At 43.3% G+C, this 23,815-nt stretch overlaps 1 protein-coding gene and 1 pseudogene across 2 annotated transcripts; both read right to left on the reverse strand.

Moving 5' to 3' along the window:
• Positions 1-17,517: 17,517 nt before the first annotated feature.
• On the reverse strand, positions 17,518-19,195 carry LOC308395491 (fibroblast growth factor-binding protein 1-like; annotated as a pseudogene). The gene is made up of 2 exons (XR_013974791.1): positions 19,118-19,195; positions 17,518-19,029 (listed from the first exon to the last, which is right to left on the reverse strand). The product of XR_013974791.1 is annotated as a fibroblast growth factor-binding protein 1-like (transcript).
• A 2,868-nt stretch (positions 19,196-22,063) lies between these two features.
• On the reverse strand, positions 22,064-23,466 carry fgfbp2b (fibroblast growth factor binding protein 2b). The gene is made up of 2 exons (XM_080880536.1): positions 22,566-23,466; positions 22,064-22,399 (listed from the first exon to the last, which is right to left on the reverse strand). The coding sequence occupies exon 1, from the start codon at positions 23,368-23,370 to the stop codon at positions 22,585-22,587; it is 786 nt and encodes a 261-aa protein (XP_080736662.1). The 5' UTR covers positions 23,371-23,466; the 3' UTR covers positions 22,064-22,399; positions 22,566-22,584.
• Positions 23,467-23,815: the final 349 nt, after the last annotated feature.

Genomic DNA, 23,815 nt, shown 5'->3' on the forward strand with positions numbered 1-23,815 from the left:
CAAAAGACAAAAACCAACAGAACGGGCAGAGAAAAAAAAATGCATATATCAATCACCTGGATCACCTGCTGAGAAAGAAAAAAGAAAGCAAGCAGAAGAGAACAAGAGTAATAGAATAAACAACATCACAATGATATATGGGAATATGACAGTAAATACTAAATATTAAACATTATTGTGCAGCACATAAGATCAACAGAACACAGTGTGCTTTGAGGTAGGAGCCAAAAAGGGTGGAGTTTGTGGGTGTGATCACCCGTGTGTACACCTGTGAGCATGGACGCGCTTGTTTTTTGTTTTTTAAAAGGTTCCTTCATGTAATAATCTGCTAGAGGGTGTGGGGGGGCCACAGCCCCGTCCTCCAGGGCGTGAAGCAGGTATGGAGGAGATCAAAACTCCAGACATCCAGAGGCCCCCAGAACACAAGAGACCAAGGAAGACCAACAGAGGGGCAGCTGCGCCACTGTCCCGGAAAGAGCTGAGGAGAGTCCCAGATGAGGGCTCACTCAGCAGCCGCGGAGCAGAAGCCAGGGGGAGTTGCAGTGACGCGCCCGTGAGCTCCGCCGGCAGCCAGCTGTGCCTGAGTGACCGAGCCCCAGGCCGAGAGGCCGGGGGCACCCCACCTCCGAAGTGGCCCGAGCGAGCCCCAGGCTCCAGGCCCCGATAAGCGGCCACCAAGGAGTGAGCCGGTGTGTACCTGGACGCCCATCCCTGGACACAAAGAACCACCAACGCACCGATGTCTGAGGGGGTCCGCCACTGGCAGGGGAAGTGGTGGTACATATAAATCTTTTTTACGCACACACAAATGTTTTTTACACATACAAATCTTTTTTACGCACACACAAATCATTTTTACACATACAAATCTTTTTTACGCACACACAAATCTTTTTTACACATACAAATCTTTTACGCACACACAAATGTTTTTTACACATACAAATCTTTTTTACGCACACACAAATCATTTTTACACATACAAATCTTTTTTACGCACACACAAATCTTTTTTACACATACAAATCTTTTACGCACACACAAATTCTTTTTACACATACAAATCTTTTTTACACACACAAATCTTTTTTACAAGTACAAAATATTTATGACCACATTTTGAGCCCATATTTTACAAACCAATTGACTGTGTGCACGTTAGCATATGCTACTTCCGGTGCGGAAACTCCTGTGGGGAGCTTTGTTTCTGGTGTCCTATTCGCGCCTGGTTTATGGTCCAAAACAAGTTAAGCAAATGAATGACTCAAGCGGCGATTTACATTTCTATAGATGTCTTGGGCATTTACCCAATATATCTGTAAATGATGTTCATCGACTTGTTGATATTTTTTCCCTGCACCTCAGGGCAAAAGAGAAAAGGGATTCAAATGTTATATTTCTCAGCTGTCCCTCGTTTATCGCGGGTGTTATGTTCTAAAAATAACCAGCGATAGGTGAAATCAAGTAGCCAATTTAATTTTTTGACGATGCAAAACGTTTCGTGGACATCGTGGACATACAGTACTGCACTTCAGAGTCACACTGCTAGCGATCGATGCAGCGATTCTGTACTGTACAGGAGAGAGGTCACGGAGGAGATCGTCTGCAGCAATCAGGACGCAGGACACAATGTGACGTAAAAAAAAAAAAAAAAGGCATGCAAACTTGCACTAAAAAATCTGCGAAACAGTGAGGTGAAAGGTTAACCGCGTTATTAGCGAGGGACCGTGTAATTTTTAAGGTAAGTCACAACTAGAGCTGGGCGATAGAACGATAACGATATGTATCGCGATATAACTTTTACTCGATAGAGAAATTAAGCTATCGCGATAGACCTCGCCGCTCTTGTCCTCTTAAAAAAAAAAAAAAAAAAAAAAAGGTCAGCCAAATTAAGTAGCGCAGAGCCGAACCAATCACAGCCGCAGCGTCACGTCGCGTGACTTGTTACGTACAGCACAAGTGCCAAGCCGCACGTGTGTTTGTTTGGGAAGCAGCCAGCGGGTAATGGAGCCAGCGCGTAATGGAGGAAATGAGTGTGCCGACTAGAAAAATCAACCGAGCGTGACCGAAGAGAAAACAGATGATGGTTCCAATGCCGGAGAGATTGTCGAACAGAAGAGCCATAGAAGTTCCGTAGTGTGAAGGTATTTCGGCTATTTCAAGTCTGACAAAAAACAGAGTAGCGTGCACTGTAAATTGTGCCGAAAGCAAGTCTGGAAATGCAATAAACTGGTGCATGCGTCACACTGTGTGCCACGTTATTGTTTCGGTGAAATGAATTTCTACAATACTGTTACTGTTAATTCTACTCTCTGCAGTGTTTAAATGCTTACATATACACACAGTTACTGTCCCTCCACACATATGACTCGGTTCTGCTTCTATGCCCCAGCTTTGTTTACTTTTTCCCACCGAGGCTTCTAGACTTCTGATTGGCCAACATTTCTGCACGGTTAGGAATTTAGCGCCACCTGCTGCTTTGGCATGTTCATAGCAGCGTTTTCCTTCATTTCTCCCTTTATGTGTGGACGGGATTCTTTTTTAAAACGAAAACGGAAAATCTCCGTTTTCAAAAATACCCGTGTACGTGTGGACGTAGCCTCAGTCTCTGACTGGAAGCGCTAATTCGTCATTCGGCTTTTGTCAGACTAAAGTAACTGTTAAAACTGTTTGAAAAGCTCAGCTATACAACAAGGAGAGATTGAGAATTTCCTTTTAGTTCTCAGTTTATTTGATATTGACAAAAGTTGGTCAGTTTTGTCTGTTATTCTGTAAAACAAACTAAGATTTATTTTTAGAATTAATATTTTGTTTCTAAGTGAAATTGACAATTTAGTAGTCTGTTTCGTTTGTTCTATTTTGAAACTTAAACGCTTTAGCGGCTGCCTTTTGTGTAGTTTGCAATATTTGCCTTTATTTATCTGAAAAAGTCTCATGTTCCTTAAGTACATCTACCCTGTTGAACTTATTATGAGAAATAAATATTTAAATCAAAACAAGCTGCTGATTATTTCACATTTTACTTGTGAGCAACGGCACATTTAAATCTTACAAATATAGTTATTTGGCTTATATCGTGATAGATATCGTTATCGACTGAAATGAAAAAAACATATCGTGATATGAAAAAATCTCATATCGCCCAGCTCTAGTCACAACATACTCTTCGTAAATACTAATGTATAGAAACCCTTACCAGCAATCATTCATTTTTTGTGTGGCTTTTTTCACGGTTTGTTAACATGCTGTGTAGGTGTGTACTTGACTAGCTGATCTCGACATAATGGGGGAAACATCTGGTTTGACTATTCTTCACCTGTAGTTTGAATGCTGAACATTTGCCTGTCTAAATCATAAGACCAGTCACTATACAGAGATGTGCTTCTGAATGTGGACGATGTGTCTTCTGCATGCAGTAATGCAGTTCTGCTTGTGTTGAGTGATGTAAACAACTCATCGATCTAAACTCTTTAAACGTCAAAATTGATCATTAGATTTTTTATGACACAACAGTGGTGAGTGTTCCCACCTTCTGCTCTTTGTAACTTAACGCGATCATTCCGTTTTCGAGTTTTGGACATGATTTTGGAGTACATCTTCGCAGTAGCAATTGACCGCAAAGTAAAGCTACCGGAAATGTACAACCCTACATCCGGTCTCAAACCAGGAAGTTAGACCCTGTGCACGAGAAAATGCTAACTTCCTGGTCTCAAACCAGGAAGTTAGACCCTGTGCACGAGAAAATGCTAACTTCCTGGTGTGGCGGGGCGTGGCCTGCGGTGCCGTGCAGAGGAGGCGGACGCACCTGCACGGCATCCGCAATCACGCCCCGCCGAATTAAATATTGTACTGGGTCCTGTGGTTGTGTTGTTGTGATAGTGTTGAGCGGGCAGCGGGAGAGCTGCAGCTCTGTGAGTACTGTGGACAGCAACCGTCAAAGCTTTAATAAAAGGCATCAAAATGCCACTGGGTCTGCCGTGGTCGTTTACAGTGGTGCCGAAACCCAGGACGGGAGGCACGGCAGATCCAGGAGTGGGCCAGCAGAGGGAGGAGCTGGCGAGAATGGTGGCCGAGCTGGCGGCCACGCAGCAGGAGCAGGCGGCGGTGTGGCGCCGCAGGCAGGAAGAGCTGCAGGACCAGACCGAACGCCACCTGCAGAGGATGGAGAATCTGGCGGCGCTGATCCGGTCCTGCCCGACACCACCGCCACCCCCACCGGCGCTTCCCAAAGGCGCTGGAGTGGAGGAGATCCAGTCCGTGCAGGCGCCCGTGCCGGCCCCCGGGTTGCGACCAACTAGCACGCAGCCTGCCACAGCGCCTGTCCCCACACCTCGCGTGGGAGCCGCTGGGGCTCTGCAGGGCCCGGTGCCCGTTCCTGCGCCCCGGAAGAAGGCGGCGGAGCTGGCAGCGGTGGAGGCGGCGCCCGAGGAGCCGCTCCAGCCGGGAGAGACAGCGGCGATGGCGGCGCCCGAGGAGCCGCTCCAGCCGGGAGAGACAGCGGCGATGGCGGCGCCCGAGGAGCCGCTCCAGCCGGGAGAGACAGCGGCGATGGCGGCGCCCGAGGAGCCGCTCCAGCCGGGAGAGACAGCGGCGATGGCGGCGCCCGAGGAGCCGCTCCAGCCGGTAGAGGGAGCGCCGGAGGCGCAGCGAGGGGAGCTGCTCCCACCGGGAGGGGCGGAGAAGCCGCGGGATAAGTCGGTGGTGCCCGTGCTAGGGGAGTCCGCTCCACCGAAGCCCGAGGTTAGCGGGGTGAGCAGAGCGGCCTCACCTCCACCAGAGGCCGGTGCCTGCCGGACATCTGCCCAGCCGCCTGCGAGCTGGGGCGCACGACCGTACCAACAGCGCTGCGTCCACCTGCCACGCGGCCGACCTCCGGACCAGCTTCGCCGACGCTGCTGGGTTCGCAGGCGGCCACCTGAACTCACAACTCCCCGTCGCTTGGCCAGGGCCCGGGGGCGCCGACGGTCCGGGCTGATCCCCTCTCCCGCTCGCGGTGGGGGGGGAGTACGTTCGGCCGGATGGTTCCCCGGCCTCAGTCGGGCGATGGGGGTATGTGGCGGGGCGTGGCCTGCGGTGCCGTGCAGAGGAGGCGGACGCACCTGCACGGCATCCGCAATCACGCCCCGCCGAATTAAATATTGTACTGGGTCCTGTGGTTGTGTTGTTGTGATAGTGTTGAGCGGGCAGCGGGAGAGCTGCAGCTCTGTGAGTACTGTGGACAGCAACCGTCAAAGCTTTAATAAAAGGCATCAAAATGCCACTGGGTCTGCCGTGGTCGTTTACACCTGGTTTGAGACTGGATGTGGAGTTGTACATTTCCGGTAGCTTTACTTTGCGGTCAATTGCTACTGCAAAGATGTACTCAATTCATTTGTCAGAGCAATTGGACTCACTCCCGCTATTTCATTCCCAGGTTTGAATTTCAATAGCACTTTAAATTCCTCCATCAATACTTTCTTTCTTTGATCATGCCTAGCATCTTCCTCTTCAAGTGCCCGCTTCCCTGTTGGCGTGGATTTCAACTTGTCCTTCCTAACCCCTACCTTTCTACTATGTCCAACTTTATGCCAATCAACATCCATGTCCTCATCATCAGAAAACCCTCCACTACTTGCCATTCCGACCCAGTCACAATTCTGATTATGCAAATCCACCGCCTCCAGAGATCCCAAAACCTCCTGTCCGTGTCCGGACCTGTTGCGGGTACCCCCTCCAGCCCATCCATTCTCATAAAGTATAACCAAACTTTTGAGTGTTTGTGCCGCTTAGGCGCCGTGTTTCCTGCCGGGTAAATTACGCTACGCAACGTGGTGACGTCATTCGAGGCGACTGGACTCGATAGGGGAATCGTTTGCAAAAATGGCAAACAATTCCAAATAATTGAAACAGTGGGAACCGTTTGATTCTGGGAGGAGACACAAATCCCTTTGGGGTCATGTGAGGAAGGGCATTGAGTGTTATAGTTTGTTTTCTTCATATGATCACGACCTGGAGGAAGCTATAGCTGGAGACACTTCAGGTCACTTCAAGAGACCTCTTGTTATTCTTCTTCAGGTAAATATAATCCTCTCCTCTATTTAATTAAAACGTTCTTTTCCTTCTCAGGCAAACAGGCAGAAGGGGATCCAGGCGGAAAGCAAAGAGAGTGACGCTCAGGTAGGCTTTTTAAAATATTTGATTCCTCATCATCAGTAGCTTCTTTGCTTTTAGTCTCACGGCATGACCATCACATGCGTTTGGTCAGGTGTTCAGTTAATCTGTAAAGCTGGGTTGACGCCCTCTGCTGGACAACATGAGCAAAACTTCCCTTAAAATGTTGTTCAGAACAGGGCGTTATGTTGTCATGTTTTTGCTTAGAGAAAGGTCCTGTGGTGTCTTCTGGTGTTACTGCCAAACTGATCATAGATAGCTTAGTGAAATGTATCTAGATGTGATTTCTGTTGCAAATCTATTTTATCACGTCGAAATTACTTCATCGTGAAGCTCAGAGAGATTTGGATCTGACAGCAACATGCTGGGTCTAGTACAAAGACTCTGGACCTCCGGATCTGAGGTATTCAGGCTCGGTAGTCCACAAAAATGTACATTCTGGACCTCTAAGACTTCCATAATCCTAATCATTGTTGTAGCTCATCACATTCCCTCGATGGCTTCATGTACTATCATCTATTGAAATCACCACTGAATCCTTGACTTGGTGGAAATGTTTCTCATCTCTACAACAGAGTTAATATGATATGAAAGCAGGAAAATCTCCTGTAGTGTTTACAGTAAAAAGCGTAGTTTTTTTCAAGTTCTCCCCTGTACTCTGCCATAGACACTAAATTCAGCTGTTTCTCCCTGTGATCAACAAAACACGCTTTAAATGATAACATGCATGATGCGTCATTTTCTGGTTTTAGGCCCTCTTCAAGGCTGGAGAGCAGAAGTTTGGCACTGATGAACAATGTTTTGTTACCATCCTGGGTAACCGGAGTGCAGAACACCTCAGGAAAGAACTGAAGAAGCTTCTCGGATGAGAGGTGAAACGTCTTCAAGCAACTTAAAGAAGTCCAGACGCTTTTCTTTCCAAGCTCCTTTGACTACAATGACAATGACAAGAAAGCTCCTTACCATGCATGGAGGGTTTCACCCCAAGTCCAGCACCCTGAGGCTGTACGCTAAGTGGAAGGAAGGGGGCCGGGGACTGGTGAGTGTCAGCACCACAGTCCAGGATGAGACAACGAACATCCAAGAATACATTGGGAAGATGGCCCCAACTGACCGAGTGCTCAGTGAATGCCTCAGGCAGCAGAAACCCAAGAAAGAGGAGGGAGACGAGGAACCATCATGGAAGGACAGGGCCCTGCACGGTATGTACCACCGGCAGATAGAGGAGGTGGCTGATATCCAGAAATCCTACCAGTGGCTGGACAAAGCTGGACTGAAAGACAGCACAGAGGTGCTAATCGTGGCAGCACAAGAACAAGCTCTGAGCACAAGATCCATAGAGGCTGGGGTCTATCACACCAGGCAAGACCCCAGGTGCAGGCTGTGTAAAGATGCCCCAGAGACAATCCAGCACATAACAGCAGGGTGCAAGATGCTAGCAGGCAGGGCATACATGGAATGCCATAACCAAGTGGCCGGCATAGTGTACAGGAACATCTGTGCCGAGTATAACCTGGAAGTCCCGAGGTCAAAATGGGAGATGCCCCCAAGGGTGGTGGAGAATGACCGAGCTAAGATCCTGTGGGACTTCCAGATACAGGCGGACAAAATGGTGGTGGCTAACCAACCGGACATAGTGGTGGTAGACAAACAGAAGAAGACGGCCGTAGTGATCGATGTAGCGGTTCCGAATGACAGCAACATCAGGAAGAAGGAGCACGAGAAGCTGGAGAAATACCAAGGGCTCAGAGAAGAGCTCGAGAGGATGTGGAGGGTGAAGGTAATAGTGTTTCCCGTGGTAATCGGAGCACTAGGTGCGGTGACTCCCAAGCTAGGCAAGTGGCTCCAGCAGATCCCGGGAACAACATCGGAGAGCTCTGTCCAGAAGAGCGCAGTCCTGGGAACAGCTAAGATACTGCGCAGGACCCTCAAGCTCCCAGGCCTCTGGTAGAGGACCCGAGCTTGAAGGATAAACCGCCCGCAGGGGCGTGCTGGGTGTTTTTTATATATATATATATATATATATATATATATATATATATATATATATATATATATATATATATATATATATATATATATATATATATATATATATATATATATATATATATATATATATATATATATATATATATATATATATATATATATATATTAATTAGATAGATAGATATAATCAAAGCTTTTGTTCCTATTAGGTTCTTGCAAAAACCACATTTTTATAGCACATTTTAAACTGGGTCATGGCGTCATACTTGGACATTGGTTCAGTTCATCGCTCAGTCTTACTACTCATAAGTACACAGTGATGAATTTCCTTTCTGTGTGTGTTTTTTGTACTGTGAAGTGTGCCAGGCAGGAGTGTTCCTTCACTATACAACGAAATATTATGCTGAAGTGTCAGACTGCAATTGTCTACTTTGTATGGGAGAACATATATATCCAATAATAAATGCTTAATTTGATGAAGTTCAGTGGTGTCTCATTAATAATATTGCAGCCAGTATGCTGTTTTTTTGTTTTTTTTACATATGTATTGACCTCTCATGACCACAAGAGGGAGTCAAAGGAGTTTTGTTAGAGATGAGGTGAGCTGCTGAGCTCTGACCCTCTGTAGGCGTCTTCTTCAGCTGATAGATGGGGAAGTCACTCACTACTCAGTGTTCATCTTCAACATCACAGAAGAGCTGCATGTTTTTATTCCTGTACTGTACTGAAACAGCTTTGCATGATTTACAATTCTAAGTAATTTAAAATAAAATACTTATTTATTTTAAATTGGGCCTTGGTGCAGCCCTTCTGTTCATCCCTGGTTTGACTCCTCTTCCTTTAAGGCTGTCTTCCCTTTAAGCCAACGGTGTCAAACTCATTTTCCATTGTGTGCATATATATATATGTATATATGTATGTATGTGTATATGTGTATATATGTATATATATATATGTATATCATTTACAAAAAAGGCTATTACATATAAGAGCCAAATATGTTCTTTATCTACTCAATTTATCTTAAAATTGAAATTACTTACAGATTCAGATTTTACATATAAAAAAACACTTTAACTCTTACCTGCAATAGAGCATTTTATGTTATTGCATCATTACTAAAGGAAAAGGTCAGATTAAACCACTACTGCATGTATATCATATATATCATCTACTGGTGATGAGGCATAATGAAAAGCTTTACTGCATTCGTTTTACCAAACGATCTGGATGGATGTTCACTGTAAACTTCACTATGCAGGTATTGACTTCAGCTAAGTCAATACCTGCATACTAACGATAAAAGTGAGAGGAATGTGCTTTTCACGCCTCAGTGTATGTGTTTGATAAAGGAGGGATTATCTCAGGTCTTGTTATGATACTCTGTCATTGTTTTCATGGAAGAGGTTGGCATTTATTGTTGCCACAGAAACCGGCAGCCAATAATGAGGTCCAAACAGCTGGGTGTGGGGTCAGACCACCTCGAGTCACTGGAAGAACAATACCTTTGACTCCTCCTACCTGGTTGCCTTGTGTGTCTTTGGGTGTGGGAGACTATGAGCGGGCATGTGAACAGTCAGCTTTTTCAGATTTTGTCATGGGTATTTGGTTGAGCGTTGAGCTGTGCTTTGATATTTTTCCCGTCTGACATGCAGCCCCTCCCCCTGCTCCACACACTGGCCAAGGCTCTGTGAACTACAAAAGAATCTGATGGGAAGTTTGTTTAAGAAAGAGGATTAGATGCTGGTTAATGTGTCCAGAGAAAGAAGCAAATCAATGAAAGATAAATGGCTTTGTGACAAACGTTGTGCAGCCTAATTGTGTCTGTGACTGTCTATGTTTCAAGAGGTGAAAGATGGCTCATTTATAATGTAAAATGCTAGCAATGTCATATGGTACTGTCTGGTGTAGGTACACTAATGAAAAGCTCATCAACTGGGATAAAGCTGGAATAGGCAGCAAAGGTAACTGGAGAAATATAAGAAATAAATTAAATGGTTTCCTCCCTTAAAATGCTCTGCCAGGGCTTTACTGAAACCTCCCTCAGTTGCTGTTTATTTGTGCATTAGTATTCAGTGTTGTATATAATAACTGAAAAGCACTGAAGAATATCTCCTTTCTTTGCTTCAAGAAACTCTTGAACTGAGCAGAAGGTATGGACCTGTACATTTCACAAATCATCCCGATACCTTTTTCAGCTGTCACACTATCAAAAAACACTTTGAATGTGTGACCTTTGTGCATACATGTACTGTAATGTTGCTTGTGCCATGTTTGAAAGATGATGTGGTATTCAAAGGAGCTTGCAAAGAAAAGCGACTACGATGACTACGATGATCTGGATGACTGAGAACCTTCACAGACATGATGTGGTATTGTTTGTATGATGAGCTGTTTCTTCCTACTTTTCTCTTCCCGTCACTGTGGTACAAGTTGATCTATCTATCTATCTATCTATCTATCTATCTATCTATCTATCTATCTATCTATCTATCTATCTATCTATCTATCTATCTATCTATCTATCTATCTATCTATCTATCTATCTATCTATCTATCTATCTATCTATCTATCTATCTATCTATCTATCTATCTATCTATCTATCTATCTATCTATCTATCTATCTATCTATCTATCTATCTATCTATCTATCTATCTATCTATCTATCTATCTATCTATCTATCTATCATCTTGCAATTTGATAAGACTCAAATCAAAATAGAATTAAAATCTTTTTTTTTTTAACTTTTACTTGGATTTAATAAGTCTGATAAAAGGTCACGTGGCTGCTATTCTCATCTGCTTTCATCAAGTCATGCTGAGGGTATGTGTCTGCATCTTTATGCAGAAGCATGGTAATACAGTTTTTCTCAGTCGCTTTGGTGCGTTTCTCAGAACACCATTAACATTTGCACAGCAGTTAGTGCATTTCCCAAAACAATTAGTGCAAACTGCAAAACCTAGTGGATAGCCTGCAAAAGCACGTCACATGCACAGAATTGATTATCCATACCTCAAAAGCAAGTATCCATGTCAATGAAACTGTCAGTGCCATCAAAATGAAAAGTCTTGACACCATCTTTATGAACAAGATAGTCAAATGGCATTGTCATGTTTCCACTATGACAGTTTATAATTTCAGTGTTTCCCATTGCAAAAACAATTGGTGACACCTGAAAATGCTGACGACAGCACTATGGCCTACCTGTACAGCCATCTGAAATGTGCAGTAAAGTCACTGTAGATGTTATGGGAGTCTTGGGAGTAACTGAGTCACTGAATACGTACGTTTCACATTTCCATTGTGTAGAAGTGTTTGTAATCCTACAGAATTGTGCAAAAGAAAAATATGCTACAGTCACTTGTGCACTGTAGAATACATGTAAACATAAAATCACCCATTTGGTAGAGCTGTGCACTAATGTGAACAATAAACAGCACATGTAACAGTACAGTAAATCATTCTGGCACATCCAGACGTTCCTGTCTGTCTGGCCACATATTTTCATCTACATCACAACAGATGTTATCCCTCGCAATGCAGCGAGGAAAGTATCTCCTGGAGTGGCGAATCCATCCTCTGCAGGACCCTGCTGTGATGTCGTCACATGCTGCATCCATGGCTGCTAGCAGGGCCATTTGCTCATGTGGATTTCATTTTTCTTGAGTACTCTGTCAATTGTTGAAATTGGAACAGATTCAATATTGCCAAATACCGTGTAATTCTCTATGACAGCGCTTTGTATGTCTCTCAGCTTTATTGCATTGTTTGCAATGACCATTGCACAAATGGCTTCTTCTTGCTGTGGGGTAAAAAGGGGCCCTCTTCCGCCTCCGCGAGGTTGTCTTACTATCCTATGTGGTGCAGAGTAAACTTTTTGTGAAATTGCAAATACAGTACAGTAACATGTGATGTGTCTGAGATGGCACAGTACAGTACAGTGTATTACTGTTTGCATACCTGTTTTCCCTACGGAATGTTTGAATGATTGAACTGACAGTAGTTCTTCCAATATTGGGTTGCACCCTTCGACCAGCCTCCTCCATGGTGAGGCCGTGATTGACAACATGGTCCACAATTGTAGCCCTTATTTCATTAGGAATCCGCCTATATCTGCCTCTTCTCCCTCTTCCCCTTCCCCTTCCTCCCCGCATCCTCACCCCTCTTCCACGGTGCTGACCTTCCATTTTGTGTCACAGAAGTGTAGAAATGGTACACACTAGCTCCTGCGCAGTTTATATATGCTTGCCAATTGGGGATTCACAGGATTCATCCATAATTGACAGTGAACAAGTTGTTTGTCATTGGTTACAACTAAACTTTCACACGCCTCCTCATGAGTGACAGCTGTAATTCACCTGAGATCAATTGTTCAGTTTCGGAGACATTTCCAGGGAAAATGATACAGAAAGGTATAGGATTTGCTTGACAGATGGCCAATATTTGGCATGTGATAACTAGTTCAACAATTTTGTGTGTGATGACTCAAGCAATGGATGTATGACTATTAGTTTTATTTGGAACGACTATTCAGCATCCATAGGTATGATTACTTTTGACTGACATGACATAAGCAAATGGAAATGTCAGAAAGCAGCAGGGAAATGTATGGAAGCAACTGATTCATGTCCAAAATCATTTGCAGTTTGTTCAGAGAGAGGAGAAATTGCTACTATGATGTGCACAAATGACTGAGTGTTGTGGAGGTTGAACTAATAGTTATGAGAATTTCAATTCTGATCTGAGAAACGCACCAAAGCGACTGAGAAAAACTGTAATGTCCAAAAATTAGGCTAATCTGTTTGTTTGTTTTTTTAACAGTTTTACAAGTCTATGAAAAACCAGCTGTTTTGGCATTAAAGTCTTAAAGTCTAAATGTTTCTGAGCAGGGCTAAAGTGCTGAACTGAAGACTTAGAAACGTGTTTTCACATGTTTTTTATTATTATTCATCAGGAAGACACTTGTACAAAAGGGTTTTGTGTCTTTAGACTGACTGAAGAGGAGATAGGAACACATCAAAAGGGTTTTCTAAAGAAGGTGATGTAATAGTTTGAACCAAGGACTCAAAGGCTGCTGCTTTCACAGCTATAGCATCCTCTGAGGAATAAACAAGACGAGACGTGCCCAGTGTAACCTATACAGGAAGGATAAGGAGATGCACATACCTGAATATGACTCAGATGAGCTGATGATTATTGATAATAATGAGTCTCCCCCCCAGGGGCTTCTTCACCTCATCAGGGCTTAGAGTAACAGTTTCAGATAATCCTTAGTCTTAACAGGGCTCCTCATGCTGTGAAGAGGCTTTACACAAATACTGTACAACATGTATTTACATTAGTATTTCATGAATTTTAAAGAAACAAAAAGACTACCATTAATTTTTGTTTGATTTCCTTTCTTTAACAGTGTCTGCAAGCCTCTTTGGCAGAAGCCCAAACTTTAGGTACAATTTGTTTAACACATTTCTTTTTTTTTAAATAGATTTCTGTTTAAGGTCGAGAGGGCTCACAAAGTGACTCTGGATTCACAAGAGAAGGACATATTATAATATTTGAATGCTTTTTTTTTTTTTACGTAATATTAACTGACTAAAGGAAAAACTTTGTGTGTGTGCCTGTGTGCTCAAACACCTGTGAGGTGGGACTACAAGCAAATTCCTCTGAATACACCCACCTAATCACACCTCACACCTTACTACAAGCCAATACCTACAAATCTTACAATCACATATAAATTCATATGTGTGTTTGATATACTTCATCAGTTTGCCGACCATCGAGAGTAACTTCAAGTCATCCGACAACGCCACCAAAGTGCCTGGGATTGAATTTCCTCTGGTATTTGCTCTCATTTGCTTTTCATTTTAACACACTGAAACTCTTGAAAACACAGAAGCAGTCTTTATGAGGTTTTCCATCCATCCCTCCCGCCATCCATCCATTTGTCCTCTTCTACTTATCCCATCCAAAGCTGGGGTGGGCATTATCCCAGCTGTCAAAGGGTGAGAGTTGGGATACACTGTGGAAAGGTCACCAGAATCTCACAGCGCTAACGCACAGAGAAAGACAACCGTTCATGCCTACGCCAAGTGTAGAATAACTCATTAACCTAACAAGCATGTCTTTGGACTGGGAGGAAGCTGGAGTACTGGGAGAGTCCATGCAGGCACAGGGAAAACATGGAAACTCCATACACAAAGGCATGATCACATATATAAAAGCACAAACAGAAGATTAAAAAATGACGTATTAAATATCAAGTCAAAATCATGGATTTAAAAAAAATTCTATGTGTAAGAAAGGTTAAAGTATAATAAAGTATAATAATCTATTAGGCGTCCATTAATATTCCTGTGTGTGATATTTTTGTAATTCGCAGTAATTTTACAGACACGGCAAAGAAGTCAGTCCTTGAATTTGAGTGGAAGAATCCACTTACAAATGGCTTATAAAGTGAATTGGCTCTGGATACTGGATCACCTTAAGCAAACATTTAAGGATCTGATCCCTGTATCCTGCTTGTGGATTTTCCTTATTATCTGCACTCACTCCTGGGTAAAACAAATTAACCCACAAGATGACTAAAAATAGAGGTGGGGAGACATTTTGGTGGTACTATTTCCTACTTCACCCTTAACCTCTGACTGTGTGGTGACACTTGATTGCACCCTTGAGCTGTGATGAAGGATTTGTTCAAACAGTTTGTCTTTGAGCATCTCTTTTATGGCGTCTGAGACTGATGTGGAAAAGGTGGAAGTCACACTCCAGACAACTTTTATGTGTCTGTCTGAGGGAGCAAAGAGGTCAGAGGCAACACTCCCTTGTCCAGGTACCACACATATATGCACATGAGTGCACGCATCACACGTCTTACTACTTATATTTCTGTGAGGACAAGCGTTCGTGACACTGGTTGCTGTCACTGAGAAGATAATTAGAGGCTTCTGCAGGAAACTTCAGGAACAAGCCTCCTGTTTGGATGCCGTGCACAACTGGACCGGTTATGCATTTGAGTCTTTCATGATTTTGTGGAGTGTTAACCTCAGAGCAAGTCATCTGGGTCTCAACTCTGTGTGGTGTAGTTCACAAATCATTTCATCGGCCATACAGAAGTGTGCTCTGATTGTGAGGTGGAAGATGTTTTGTTCAGCACAAATGTCAGATACAAAGTTTAAAATTGTTGGAGGGCTTTAAAACACAAGCTTAAAACACATGTAAGGAGCTTCCATGTTCCCCCTGTCCCTAAGTCTAGTCTAAGACGGCTGTAGGTGTGAATGTGAGTGTGAAGGGTTATCTGTCTTCTGTGTTAGCCCTGTTGTTAGCCCTGTGAGAGACTAGCAAACTTTCCCTACCTCTTGCCCTGCTAGGATAAGGCCCACAACCCAACCTTGGATTGGATAAGCAGAAGAGGATGGATGGATACAATGGATGGATATGTGCGCTGCACAGAGACTGTTTGTGTACATTATCAAATCCACATTGTTATTCTTTGACTTGTAGAGCAGCTATGCATAATTTCACAGATCATTCTAGTCCTTATTTATCTCATACGGGGCTTAGACCAGTCCCTCAGTTTATTTATATATTTTCCCTCTATCTCTATCCCAACTTTCTTCTGATTGGGTGCCCCTCAAAAACAGAAGGTTTAAACAGCAGATGTATTGCTGTGTGCCCTATGATCATATTAGAAATAGCCACGCTCACTGACATCATATGGAGCCAAGAGCAGAAAGAACATTTTTAAAACGTTAAAGCAGTCTGAGCAGTTATTTGTACATGATGAGCAGGGGCCTGTTTGGTGCCCTGGACGAACACTCGCTCCACATTTATATATATATAAGGATTGCAAATTAACATATTTTATTGTGACAACTGTTGTCGGAACCATACTAAATTTGACCTGATAAATATTTTTTGCGTGTGTGTGTGTGTGTGTGTGTGAGAGAGAGAGAGAGAGAGTATGCAAATGGCTAACAAACAGTCATTATAATTCGTCTTACATTGAGAATAGCAGACAAATCAACAACACACCTCTTCCAGTTAATGGCTAATTAACACTATGCTGAACACAGTCCGAAAGATTAACTAAGCCACATCTGTGTCTACTCTCTGACTACTGTTTACCATCATAGCCGAGTGGCTGACAAAAGTAAACGTTTTCCCAGTCCCTACTGATGAATGTTATCTTGTTTCAGGATACATAATACATGCCATTATCCAAAGACACATCTGCTTACCTGTATCTTTCGCTCTTTTCTCCTCTTCTTTTCTCTTTTTTTCTAAACTGAGGACCTTATAGCTTTGACCTTTTCTTGTCCATCTTCCATCAGTAATTTTGCACTCCACTATCAACACCCAACCCCACAACAATATCTAACAGACCTACACCTTAGTGGAATCAGTTTTGTATATGTTTTTTTTCTTCTTCTGGGATTTCAAAACAACCCAGGAAAGAATAATTAATACATAATGGGCTTGATAACATTATGAATTGATAATGTTATGATTGATTGTTATCCATTGATAACATTATGAATGAAATCTGCACTATTTGATAGCAGCACACCCCCTCCCCTTTCGACAGGTTGTGTGTGAGCAGCAGCAGCAGCAAGCAGGTGCACCGAGGGCCCTCACGCTCACTTATATGTGAGTGATAGAATTTAGAAAACACATCGGTGCAAATTATAAGTCTTTATCATAACGTCTTCTGGTTTTGTGTTTGTTGTAGGTCTGTCAACGCGTTAACGCTGTCATTACGATTAATGCAATAAAATTTTTTAACGCAATCAATCTATCTGGTGAGCAAAATAGACAAACTTTGGACAAACTGCCCAAAATGCGTTGACAGAGACATTTCAGGGATTTTGAGTCATTCTCCAGGTGGATTAATTGCATTAATCGTGATGTTAACGTTGGAAGCCCTGGTTTTTTTTGTTTTTATTTGTTTTAGAGAATCCCCCGCTGTCCCGCCCCTCTCCTCCCTGTGCAGCAAGCAGCAGGGGCACCTGGTAAATGGAGGGCGCCCTTACTCCTCGCAAATTGCCAATGCCATGATGCAGCATGGCCCATGTTGCCCATATCAAAAACCGCCACTGATGATGAGTTCCTTGACTATGATTAATGAGACTAGCAAATGGACTTGAATATATAAAACACATGGTTTTACTGCTCTTACTGAGCAATCAGAGCTCATTTAGACTACGAGCCACAGTCACCCAGTGCTTGTTATTCAATGTGTAAGGACATCTCAGAATGTACACTGGTGAACCGGAGAAATAACCACCAATCTTCCAATCATCAGACACAGTCACTCCAGCCAACAATAATATGCACAAAAAGTATTTGAGTAAAAAGTTGGAACTGTTGGAAACACTGTTTTAATGAAATAAGACTTAGTGAGGACAAGAAAAGACAAAATCTGACACGTTTGCTGTTTATATTGTTTATCAAATTGCTCAAGGACTAAAAAACACAAATGTGGAGGATAAACACAGATTCTTCCATTAGTGGTTGAATGATGACCAGAGGTAGAAGAAAACAGACAACTCATCATAATGAGCACTTCTGCGAGACAAACAGCAGTGGAAGAAGCATTCGGGTCAGTTACATTAAAGTAACAACAGCAGTGCAGTTAATCATACTTGCAAAAGCATTAAAATGTTTCCTGTCTGCAGGTCGGGGACTAGGTTTTAGATCCTAGGATCAGAACAGCGCTTCAATGACACAACATGAGGTGATTATACATAAACACACAGAGAAACTGACACTTTATACCTATCGCTCTGACTATGTCTGATCATGCAATAAACGTGTCTTTTTCGATTATACATGTACAAATTATCACAATGTTATATTTTAATGTATTAACATGAAAGAAAATATTCAAAATTAAAGTCCATGGATGATGAATGTCTAACAGTGAAGGTAATTAGAGCATGTCTACTTTATGGGATAAAACACAAGGATAAAAAATAATGCCAGAGTAACACAGAAAATCCTTACTTTTCACAATTGCCCATACATTATGGCATTTCCAAGAAACTAAAATCTTCAGCTCTGATCTGTTAAGTCAAACTCAACTCATAAATAAGATCACCTGAGTAAAATCTGTAGACTCAAGCTGGTGCGCATGCGCACAGAGAATAATCTGATTATTGCTGATTAGAAATAAAAGACACAAAAAAGCCGCTCATGCGTCCTGTAGCTAGCAGTCCTCCTCGCTTTGCATCATGGACAGGAAGAAAGAGCACACGCTGGCCCAAGAGCTGCCGCAGTACTCTTCAGCCGTTTTGCCGTGGTCCGCGCGCCGCCTCATGCACGCTGTCGTTGCAGTGGAGGTGGAGTGAGATGATGGGGGCGGTGAGGGAGGCTGAGTCCCCGGGTCTCCGGACTGAGCGGAGACACGGGAGCTCGAGATGTCCAGCTTGAAGTGCGCACTTCGTGGCGCGCGCTTACACATCCCGGCCCTCACCAGCGCGCGCTCGTCCTTGCACACTTTACCTTGGAGCCGTTTAAGCGCGCGTGCCACCTGCTTCCAAAAGTTTAGGGGCTCGGACAGGTAACCCGGGCAACCCCGGGGTTTGGCGTTGTATTCACAGCGCAGGTCGGCGATCCCGCCTGTGACGCGCGCCTCCGGGTTCTCGCATTTGACCAGTAGCTGGACCGCGTCCCTGACTTCGCTGGCGACCCACGTGCACTGCATCCTTTCCTTTGTGGAGAACTTTCCCCGGCCACCCGCTACACCCACCTTGGACACGGCTCTGTCCGATTTTCGGGCACCGCAGGACAGAGAGACCAGCTGTCCGAGGAAAGCCAGCAGCAGCCAGGGAGCTGAAGCCTTTAGTAGCAGCATGATGTGTTTCAGCAGAGTAACTTTCCATCTGAAAGCAAATATATGTCTATAAATGGTGACACTCAAAAAAAGTGCAGCTGAAATGTCTCAACACCGAGGTGCTGTTCCTAACTTACCGACAATGGCTATAGTTTAGTGTTGCCGTGCGTAAAACTTCTTCTTGTGCTGCTACTGGCGTGCCACATGGCTTTCATACATAGGTACTATCACGCCCACTGCTTCCGTCCAGCACACGCACGCCCCCCCCCCCCCCCCCCCCCCCCACACACACACACACACAGAGAGAGAGAGAGAGAGAGCACTATAGAAATCTAAAAAAGAGAAAATGTGGCAGCAGTTCCTTATCAGATTATGTTTTGCTATGACATGCCCAAAACGGATTTTTCCACCTCTTACAGTGAGTAGAAGTGAAGATGATCAGTGGGTGATGTGTCAGCATGTCAGTACACGTTCTTGGTTGATCCTAAAGAGCCACCATGAGCCTGATTACCATTACAACTCCAACCCTCTGCTGTCTTCAGGAGATACGTCCCCAGATTATGTTCGCAGGTTTTGTGTTTCTTCTTCTTTTTCCCCCTGTTTTTATAAAAAGATTCTTGATCATCTGAAAAGGAGGACAATAAAAATTAAACATGAGGACAATCCATTCTTATGAAAAAAGACTGTATTCTTTGGATCATAACTTTAATTTTCCATGTTAAACTCAAAATACCATTAGGGATTATAAAGCTGCTGATCATAGTTCCCTATAAAGAACCAAATATCCATCTTCCCTTGAATTGGTGGAGATCAAACACAGAACTAACGGAGTCTTACAGAGAGACCAGAGGCACAAAGTTGCTGTTCTGGATTTTAAATAAGCAAAAGTCTGGTATGAGTTCTCTTGTGATGCACACATATGTGTCTAATCCAGACCAATGTTTTATGGTCTTTTTTATTTTATTTTACTGCATATATTCTGATTTCCCATCATAGGAAAAGATTGTTTTACCTACACAAGTGTAAAATTACATAACTCCATATTACTTGTCTCTAGTAACTGACCACTCCTCATAGCTCACACATGAATTGTTCCCATTTCTTTAGTCGAATCTGTAAAAGAAATACCAGGTAACAGTTTGACAGGCAAAAAAATAGTGTTTTTGCACCAACAAGGTGATTCCCAAAGAGCTATTAGCTGAAAATGTGGCACAAGGTGTGCAGTGAGTCCTTAAAAATATGGGGAAACTGGATAAGAGGAAAGAAGAATCAACAGGCTCAAAAGCAACTGTCCACTGCAGATGAACAGTATCTGAAAGTCACATCCTTAAGAAATGTTGTGCAGTGTCCTCCAAGAGGTTGTACCTTTTTCCCTTTTTTTATAATATAGAGAAGTAAAGGAGGACTCAAGAGTTTTGCACAATACTGTAAATTGTAAATCATTTAAGGTGAGTGGACTGAGATCTGAAGTTTGATAATCAAATTAAGGCAGTGGTAAAATCTAGCTTCTTTCAGCTCAGGCAGCTGGCAAAAATAAAGTCAATTCTTTCACGACAGCACTTTGAGACAGTGATCCACGCCTTTGTTAGCACTCGGCTGGATTACTGTAATGCACTTTATATTGGGGTCAGCGCATCATATATTACTCATCTACAGAGGGTGCAAAGTGGAACGAGCTCCCTTTAGAGATTAGACAGGCCAGTTCTTTACCTGTTTTTAAGTCACTCTTGAAAACCCACCTCTTTACCCTGGCCTTTGACACCACGTGAGATGTTGGTTTTTATTTTTATTTTATTTTTTATTTTAGTCGTTTTTAGTTGATTCGATGCTGTTTTATCTTGTTTTTGTTTTAATATAGGGCTGTTTTAATTTTATGCATTATGTTTTTATTTATTTTTGCTGTTTTCTGTTATTCTATTGTTTTTAACTTATTTTCTGTACAGCACTTTGTTCCTGTGCTGGGTATTTGAAAGTGCCTTATAAATAAAATTGGATTAGATTGGTGAGGACTTGATTTAGAGAGCTATCGTATGCTTTCAGGAAATGATTGCAAGTCAGTGTAAAGTCCTTTAAAGTGATGCAAACTATGACTTTGTGCTTGTTTTGGACACATTTCGGGAAAAATCTCACAGCGAGGACACTTCTGCAGCTCTACAACTTTTTGGTTGCTCCTCTTCACACCTTCATGTCACCACTAGAACAGGGCCCCAATCTGTTTTTGAGCTCCCAGCTCAGCAGCATCATCTTGTGTTCACCACAGGTTAAACAGCCTAAAAACAGATCACAAGTACAGTACTTTCTACTCCACGGTAGTTAAAGGCAAAGATTATACAGAAAGTAAAATGATGAACGATTGACTCCAGCAATAATAGTTGCAGGTTTTTATATTTATATTTGTGCTTCCAATTTCCTCTTTAAATCTGCACACATTCCAGTGTTGTAATTATATTAAATCAGGCCTATAATAAACTATAGAGTTTGTTTTAGTCTTATATTAATACCTGAAACAAATTCTATAGTTTTCTTATGGTCAGAGAGCACAACACGGAGAACACAGCTCTCACTTTGATTTGGCTCGTTGTCATTCTCACTTTTTTTTTGCTTAGCTTACTTAGCTTACAACACATTTAAATTTCAAAGACTTTTTCCTATAGAACTTATAGTAAATGATAGAAATTTGCAATATCACACAGGACTTCTACTTCCTCTTTTTTGCTTATTCCGTCTTTGGGACTGAAAAAAAATCAAAGTGCTAAATGTGACGTAACTCTCCCGTCTTTATCAGATTGTGTGTGTGTTTCACGGCCACCACATCCATTTCCACTCATCTTCGGCATGCGCACAGACCCCCTCTGTTCCTGCACACAGCAGCTCTCAGGACTCAATTCATCAGCTCATACAAAGACGTTTTTAGCTCTGCTCAGACACCTCCTGCACCTCATGGGTTCTTTCAGACTTCGTGTCGCACGGTAGCAGCTTCCCCAGCTGGACAGCAGTCGCGGTGCTCCAGCCGAAGGGTGGAAAGAAACAAGATCTCCTTTTAATAAATGAGCATGAAAGCTCTCTGCTTTGTTTCAGCTCAGTAGAAGAAGAAACAGAGGGACACAGAAAAGAGGAGGGCCACCACTCGGATTTTATTCTCTTCTGCAATTAAAGCTGGAGGGAATTTTCCATCATATACAAACAGAAACACATGCCTGCTATATTTTCTCCTTTGTCTTGCTGTCATTTTGACACATTCAAAAAAAAAAAAGACACTACAGGAAAGAAATCATCTGCTAATTGCACACAGGTGTAGGTCAAGGGTTTTGGTCTCAGTCTGTAGGGTGCTGTAACGCGAGGAGTTCGGAGTTCGATCAAATGACTCCAGGAGCTTCCACACAGAGGTCAAAGATGGAAGTGCGGATGGGGCACGCCAACTGAAATAAAAACAAAAAAGCACTCAGGAACATATTGTACTAGCATTTTCAAACTTAAATGACAAAGAAAAGTCACATTTTCACATTAAAAATGTAAGTTTATAAGCGTGTTCATTGCTAAGATCTCTCCCTCTCTGCCCTTTCTTTTCCTTCATTCGTCACTCACCTGTGGCTGCGGTATCGTCTCAGTTTTGGAACCAGTTGATGACGTAGGTGCAGATGCCTTGGAAGCTCTTCCAGCAGTAATCGGATGCAAGACGGGAAGCTGTGGATTCAGGCAGCTCCGTCGGGTGATCACTGGTTTTCTCAGGCTTAGGAGTAGTCTTCCTGCTCTGACGCCCCTTGCCTGGCTGCTTATTGGGCTTCACAGGTTTAGGAGAAGTAACAGGCTTGGTCTGACCTGGCAGTGCTGGTTTACGTGGTTCCTGAGCGGGCTTGGAGGGCTTCAAGTTGGCTGTTTTGGGCCAGGAGGCCAGCAAGGTCATCTGAGTCTCATCTGGGTATTTCTTGCACATGTGCGGGCGGTAGATTTTAGTTCCCTGGCAGGCGTGGCTCAGTTTCCTCAACTCCCACATCATCTGTGTGAAGTAGTGGCGAGGGTTCTGGTTGTAGGCCCGGCACAGGGTGGGTTTTCCCTGGAAGTCGCAGTAGTAAGAGCGTCCTGGGGTTTGGCCCTTGCAGGAGACACGAAGGCGGGTGTAGTTCTCTGGTGCAGACACCACCATGGTGCAGGAGTCTTTGGTCTTGGTGCTGAATCTGATGGGTTCATCCCAGATGCTGCGCTGCTGCTGCTTGTCATTGTCGCTGCTGTTGTCGGTTTGAGCATTTGAAACACAAACAGCTGCTGCTGAAACCAGCAGCAACAGTCTCAACCCAGCTCTCATGGTGTTCAGCGTGGACTGATGGACGGGCAAGGGCTCAGGGGTGATGTGTCCGCAAAGAAAGTTAAGGTGTGGAAGGACGGAAAGCATGCAACTGGGAATTTATAAAGCTGAAGCTCACAAAGAAGGCATTATTCAGTTAAGCTGAAAAGTTTTAACCCCTCCCTCATGCTACAGACACACACAGAGCAACCACAAGGTTCGTGTGGTATGCTAAAAAAACACCAAGGAGTAACGTATGGAAGGAAAGGGTGAACATAAACTTAGAGATGAAGACAGGAAAAGGAGGGGGGTTGGCTTGTGGGAGCCGAGGGAGAATTAAGAGGTCTGAAGAACACGCATGAGGCCAAATAGCTGCAAGTCATTATGCAGTGTCACATAAGAGGTTCATTGACCATTGATCAGGAGGGGAGAGCAGTGAGGCTCCAGAGCCACACTGCAGGCTCAGGTTACTTGGTGGAGATTTAAGATTTGATATGTGACTCAGTAAAACAACAAATCTTTAGATGTTTGATGACTTTTGTTGCAGAATTAA

The sequence above is a fragment of the Rhamphochromis sp. 'chilingali' genome (assembly GCF_963969265.1).
Source record: "Rhamphochromis sp. 'chilingali' genome assembly, chromosome: 4".
Lineage (NCBI taxonomy): Eukaryota > Metazoa > Chordata > Actinopteri > Cichliformes > Cichlidae > Rhamphochromis > Rhamphochromis sp. 'chilingali'.